General features: G+C 42.2%; 1 protein-coding gene across 1 annotated transcript in view; it reads right to left on the bottom strand.

Annotated features, from left to right (window-relative positions):
• The window catches only part of TNFSF8 (tumor necrosis factor superfamily member 8), a 43,157-nt gene extending 37,426 nt beyond the window's left edge, over window positions 1-5,731 (bottom strand). The window contains exon 1 of the mRNA XM_015425569.1: window positions 5,251-5,731. Coding sequence (XP_015281055.1) covers window positions 5,251-5,448 — 198 coding nt within the window. The 5' untranslated portion in view covers window positions 5,449-5,731. The remainder of the gene's footprint in view (window positions 1-5,250) is intronic.
• Between the last annotated feature and the right edge of the window lie 1,542 nt (window positions 5,732-7,273).

A 7,273-nucleotide genomic window follows, 5' to 3' on the forward strand; every position in this document is an offset into this window, starting at 1 on the left:
AGTGTGAGAGAGGTAGAGGGAGACAGGAGGAAGCAAAGGTGTGAGGAATAGGAATAGTTTCTTGCGGGTCTCCACTTGTGCTTATCTAATTCGCTCTTGAAGCTGTCCATGCTTGTAGCTGCCACCACCTCCAGTGGCAGTGAATTCCATGTGTTGCCTTATGTGAAGTCAGATGATTGGACCATGTAGCCCAATATCATCTCTGCCTGGCTGCAATTATCCACTTTGGGAAGAGAAAAGCCATTCACAGGACTTGCTGCCTGAAACTCTCTCACTGGAAGTGCTGGGGGGACTGAACCTAAATCTTTTGCCCACAAAGCATTTGCTATGATGCAGAGGGGATGCAAGACACCAAGGGATGCAAGACAACAATGCTAGGTATATGCATGGAGCAAAGGCAGGACATCAGTGTAATAGGCAGTGCAATCTATGCCAGATCTCAGAAGCTAAGCAGGCTTGGCCCTGGCTACTATTTGGATGGGGGACCTCCAAGGAATACCAGGAGTGTGACATGGAGGCCGGCAATGGCAAACCACCTCTGAATGGCTCTTGCCTTGAAAACCCTGTGGGATCACCATAAGTCAGCTGTGACTTGACAGCAAACAAAACATGACATCTAAGTGCCGCACTTCTTAAATAGTGCCCTTAGGGCTACGGCCCTCTTCTTTATTGTCTGGATGGATTATGACTTGCTGAGATGGAATTTCATATACAGTGAGAATTTGGCACTGTTTCAGAAATTTTTGATTCTTAGACCACCAAAACCTTTCAAAATAGGACTCTTGAGGGGTACAACTTTTAATTGGCAAATTTTGGTGCAGTAATGTTAAGGAATAAGCTACATTCAATACTTGCCAACCTGGATTTCTGTCTTGAAGCTTAACAGTTTAACTGTAGGGAGTGGAAGGTATTTTGGGGGGAGTGGGAGATATTTTGCTTTATGAGAATATTACCATTTTGACCAGCAGATTTTAGTTAGAAAAGTCTGAGATGTTTCATCTATCTGTTTGCCTGTCTGAACACCTGACATCCATTCTACTGTGGAGACTTGGGTGATTTTATTGCTAACTAAATCACTTTGATGTTTTTATGCACTTATTTATACATTTGATTTCTTGACTGCCCACCCCGATACTTGGGGCTCAGGGCGGAGTACAATATTCAAAGAGATATCGTCATCGTCATCATCATCATCATCATCATCATCACCATCATCATCGGAGGAGGAGGAGATTGGATTTATACCCTGCCTTTCACTACCCGAAGGAGTCTCAGCGTGATTTACAATCCCTTTCCTTTCCCCTCACCACAACAGACACCCTGTGAGGTAGGTGGGGCTGAGAGAGCTCTCTTGAGAACTGCCTTTGAGAGAACAGCTCTGAGAGAACTGTGACTGACCCAAGGTCACACAAGCAGCTGCATGTGGAGAAGCAGGGAATCAAACCCAGTTCTCCCATATTACAGTCCACATTCCTAACCACTACACCAAATTGGCTCTCACAAGCACATTTAAAACAAGTTAAAACCAAGAACCATTTCTTCCAGGTGGCATCTCAAAACCAAATTTATCCTTACCTCAAGGGGGAGAGAAAGAAAGGAAGGCCAGGCTAAATGAAGACCATTTCTGATTTGTTAGTTCTGTTGCTGATTTCATGCATTTGACTATTTATTGGTTTTTAACAGTAAGTACATATACATATATCATAAATTTTCTATATTTTGAGTCCTTTATACATTATTTTCTATCCATTGTTTAACTCTTATCCATCTTTGAACAACAACTTTCTCTTTAGTCCCACATACTTGTGTCTGTAACCAATCCATTTCTATAACTTCTAGCAATTTTAATGCTATTTCCTCTTGGGAGGATATTCTATCCATTTTCCAGCATTTTGCTAATAAAATCCTTGAAATTGTACAGATATGCAGCAGAATATACTGTTCTCGGCTTGTATATTGATCACCTGATATTATATTCAGTAAATACATTTCCGGAGTTAAATCTACCTTTACATTCATAATTTCCCCAATTATGTTTTGAACCATTTTCCAATACTTTTGAACTTCTTGGCATCTCCACCACATATGGTAGAAGGTACCTAAATTAGACTTACATTTCCAACATGTATTAGATATATTCTTTTGACATTTTGAAATTCTATCTGGCGACCAATACTATCTATGATGCATTTTATATACATTTTCTTTATATGATACTGCTCTTAAAATTTTCAATTTTTTTCAAACATTGTGCCATCCTTCCAAATTTATTGTATATCCTAAATCCTGCATCCAAGACACCATTGACGTTTTCACCGTCTCCTCCTGCATAGCTTCCTCAAGTAACCAGTTATATAATTTCTGGATCAGTTTGTCACTCAATGATAACCAGCTCTTATCTAATTTGTTTCTACTTTCCTCAAACCCAACATTTACATCTTTATCATATCTTAATCTTAATTGGTTAATTTCCCACCAAGAAAGCCTAATATTGTGCTGATCTGCTAGAACTTCCCCATCTTTTAACTTCTTCTTTTTATCTAATAAAATTTCATATTTTTCTCTATGTGCCTTTGTTATAAGTGAAGGCCTCACAAATGCCTCTAATGGGGATACCCATAAATGTGTTTTCTTATAATACCGTTCTTTCATATTATTCCAAATTTTAAGCAGTGGCCCTCTTAGGGCGTGTCGTTGAAAATTGGAATGGATTCTATCCTTTCCATACTAGATGCAGGCATGCCATCCCATACACAGATCGAATCCTTCTAATGCCAAACATCTAGTGTTCTCCAATACTAACCATTGCCTTATCCAGTTTAAAGCTGCCGCTTGATAGTACAACCTCAAATTTGATACTCCAAATCCGCCCCTTTCCTTCTTTTCTTGCAATATTTTCCATTTTATCCTTGACCTTTTTGGTGCCCAAATAAAATGTCTAATTACTTTATCAAATTCTTCAAAATATTGTACTTTTTAAATTATAGGTATATTTTGTGCTAGAAATAAAAATCATGGTAGTATGTTCATTTTCGCTATCCTTCCCTTCATTGAAATATGTAATATGTCCATTTAGACAAATATTTTCTAATTCCTTATAACAGCTGGCAGCTGTTGACTGGGGTTTCCTGATGCTGCACTGTACTGCTTTGGAATGACCACTGCTCTCCTGTGATGAAAAGCAGAGCCAGTCTGGGGATGTAGTAGTTAGGGTCATGGGACTGCATCTCAGACAGAATCTCTGCTGACGCTAAGAATTTTTGTCAGCAAAGCAGGGTTTCTCCAACTGCTCCCAACTACAGCAGCTCAAAGCGACCCTTCGAGAGACCCACCCCTCCCCCTCAAACATCATGAGAGGAGAATTGGAAGAATGGCGCTGGAGTTGTAATTGGCAAAAACGTCCCCACCAGTGGAAATTTTCTTCTTGATCTGACCCTTGGACTAGAATCTGGGAAACCTGGGTACCATTCTCATTCTGCCACAAACCTTACTGGGTGACTTTGTGCCACCCACTTTGTCTTAGCCTAACCTACATAAAACCAAGGCGGGCAGAACCACATATACTACCCTGAGCTACTTGGAGGAAGAGCAGGACAAAAATGTACTTGATACCTTCTGGAATCCACTCTCTACTGCGTATGACCTCCACGAGATGCAGGATGCTGGCTGGGAAAGCTGAGGCCTAAAATTACATTGTATTTCCCACCTTTGATGGAATTCATCTGACCTTTGCTGACTCATTTATTAATCTAGGGATTATCCTGGATCCAGCATTGCCGCTGTAGAGGCTGCACAAATGCTTTTCTCCAACTTAATCAAGCCTGGAAGATGGGCCTCTGCCTTGACCCAGCTAATCAGGCCCCCTGGATCTATGCCACAGTCTGTACTTGTGCAAGTTTCTTTGTCAGGTTGATGGAATTCCATTGGTCTTAATGGTGCCACTGGACTGTAAATTTGTTCTACTGCTTCAGACCAACACAGCTGACTACCTGGATCTATCTTGTATCATATTCATTTGTACAAGAAAAAGCTTGTCAATTCTAGAGGAACAAACACTCCTTCCTTGGGCTGGGACAGCCCACCTAGGTGAGCTCTTTGTGATCTGCCCAAGATCCATAAGAAGACTGCTTCCACTTTTACAAAATTACTTGTGTTTCTGCAGGAATTAGCATGGAATCCACATGTAGGCATTACGCAGGACAATCACATACATATTATACTCTCCTAGACATGGTTTGGAAGCTTCAACTGGTTACATCTGAAAGCCAAATATACAGCATCCTGGTTTAGATTGATCTTTGGTCTGTTCCCACAGACATACATTTATTTTCCAACAACTCTTTTCTTCACATTTCTACAATAGCTAACTAGATGCCTTTAGGAAGCCCACAACATCACAACACAGGCTTCCCCCTGTTTGTTGCCTAGAAGTAATAAGTACTCAGAAGTATACTTCCTCTGGATATGGAGGTTTGATTTAGCCACCATAACTTATAGCCACTCTACGAGTTTCTCTAATCATCTTTGAAAGCTATCAATCATGGGCTCATCTTCTAGCAATGAATTCCAAACATTAACTTATTTTTCTGTTCCAAATCTGTCATTTTCCTTACATGCCCCCAATAACCAGTAACTTCTCACATCTGGAAATCTCTAAATATATACAGCCTCTGAACATGGAGGTTCTAGTTCTCCATCATGGCTAATACTCTTTAATGGATGTCTTCTCCATGAATTTGTCCCCCCTTGAAAGCCATCTAAACTAGAGACAATCATCACATCTTATGGCAGCGAATTCCATAGCCCTCATTCTCCATTGCGTGTGTTCCTTTTGTCTGCCTTGAACCTTCCGTCTGCCCATTGCTTCAGTTGGGTGAGCCTTGCATTACAGGAAGAAAAGGTCTCTCTTGCCACTTTCTCCACTTCATGGTATACAGAGAATAACATCATCAATTTGCAGGATGCTTTAGAAAAGAACACAACCAAAAGACATGCCTCAAGGTGCTTGCCTTGTAAACTTCCCCACTCCTGTCTTTGTAGGCACTTGGCAACATGGAAGGAACTGAACCGGGATCTCAGCCTCAACAGTCTATGCTACAAAGCACACCAGCTCTGTGGAATTCAGCCTGGAACACGCCTTGGCTTTCACAAGCCAGAAAAAGCAAAGCTCAAGCCCCTGCATTCAACAATACTTTCTACAGGAAGGAGCAGTAACTACAGACTCAGGGAGAAAAGGAGGAAGTCACTTACCATCCTTTGAAATACTAAGACCACGATGGTTCCTAATGCCACAAGAAGACAGATGGCAAGAGAAACAATGACAAAAGAGACGTAGGTTTGGGCGGGAGTTCTGAACTCCCTGGTGATGTTTTCATCAGTCATGTCTCTGGGTACTTCCTGAGGACCATCCATCGGCAAGAAAGGCATTTGCTGTGTCTTGGAGCTCATCTCTTTATAAAGTCCTCAGTGTTTCACCCCATCTCTTCCTTCGCTCCCCTTTGATCTTACATCTCTGTTCCTGATAGGATCCCCCCGCATCCTGGCTCATGTGACCTGGAAAAAATAGCTTCATCGCTTGTTGTATGAATAATGAGATCAAGAAGGAGTTCTGGAGGCGTCAGGGAAGCAGGCTGACTACAGCCTTGGAGAAGAGAAGATGCTCTTACACTCCAGTAGGTTGATACCACCATGAATGAGGTTGAGGGAGCCCACTGACAGAGCTCAGTGTTGTCTGGCAACAGACAGCCAAAAGCCAGCTACTTTCTCTCTACTCAGCTAGTCTCTGGGAACAACACTCACAGCATAAACCACCCCGGCTGGCAACTTCCTGTTTCACAAAGTCAAATCTGCTTTCCTTTATTTATGAGCAGAGGCAGTGATGCAACACCACCAAAAGAGTTCCCCTTTGCGTTTCTGGAACTCTAGATCCCCAGACCATGCTGATTAACATTTTCCCCCATCTTTTAGTGGATTCCTTCCCCCTCCCAGCAATCAGTAGCGATGCTAAACAATACTCTGTTAGAATGGTAATCGGGTCACAAATTGCAAGCAACCCCCCCTTAGACAATAAATACCATTGCCCACTGTAAACTGAGCATTCAAATCTGTTCTGGGTTGTATTTCTCTGCGCCTGTGTTTTCATGCACCTTGTCCCTTAAGAAGAACTATTAATGGCTTGAGTGGGAGAAAGCACAAATCCACAACAAAGTTTCATGGATTTCCTGAGCCCTGTCTGCCCAACTCATTCATTGGGGGGGGGGGGGGGACTCTCAAAACAAGTGATTTGGTCCTTCTCTGAGGGTTTCTTGACTGGCCCATTTTGCCTGCCTGAGTCCCAGAGCTACTGGTGTAGCAAAAAAAACAACCCTGTATGCTTTGGATACCAAGTCTTTGGGGCTGACCTGGCTTACACATTCTCTTGGTTTCAGTCCAAGTCCTGCCTAAGGGAGGGTAGAGGAAATCTGAATGGGCCTTGGACTTTCAGTGGAAGAGGCTAAAGAAAATTTAGGGACTTTTGAGACCAAATATATTAAGTTGGTGTGATTCCCTGCCCTGGCATCACCATGGACCAGTTGGGGTTTAAACTATCCTTGGGCTCTCCTCATGCACAATGATAAACATGCACAGATGGAAATGTGGCCTACACATGTAAGAAATGTACAAGATGAATTCTAGTTGTTTTCACTGCAGGTCACCTGTGTGTGGGGGGGCAGGGAGTGTGGGAGCCCAAGGCTCAATTCCAATATGAATCACATGACAAAACAATGGAAAAGTTCTTAGTCATCAGGAACAAGAACACACTGGGTTGGATCCAAAACATGGAGTTGGGTCAAAAGTTGATAAACAAACAAAACAAAAAACCCAAAGAAGGACATCTTTGGATCTACTCTCATGGTCAACCCAAGGTCAGCCCATAATAAGCCAGCCCATAATATGGAACTCCAAGATCCAAGCAGAAATTTAGATGAATAGAACTTGGAAACATCCTTTCTGCAAACCAACATGACGGCTCCCAGTTCCCTTCAGCCTCTATTGCTCTCTAGAGTCAATAACGGGACCAAAATGGCTTTCATACTGCCATCATCTGTATCCTGGCCTGTAACATCAGCAAGGACCAACCATGTGGCATTGATATTACCCAGTTATGAGTCTTCATGACCACTATTGTCTATGGAGACTCATAATTTGACAATGCCATACATGTGCTCTCAGTGATAAACCATAGCAGATATTCGATACTTCATCAGAACATGAGAAGGAATACAATACTGGC

The sequence above is a fragment of the Gekko japonicus genome, unplaced genomic scaffold (genome assembly GCF_001447785.1).
Source record: "Gekko japonicus isolate JY-2015 unplaced genomic scaffold, Gekko_japonicus_V1.1 scaffold807, whole genome shotgun sequence".
Taxonomy (NCBI): domain Eukaryota; kingdom Metazoa; phylum Chordata; class Lepidosauria; order Squamata; family Gekkonidae; genus Gekko; species Gekko japonicus.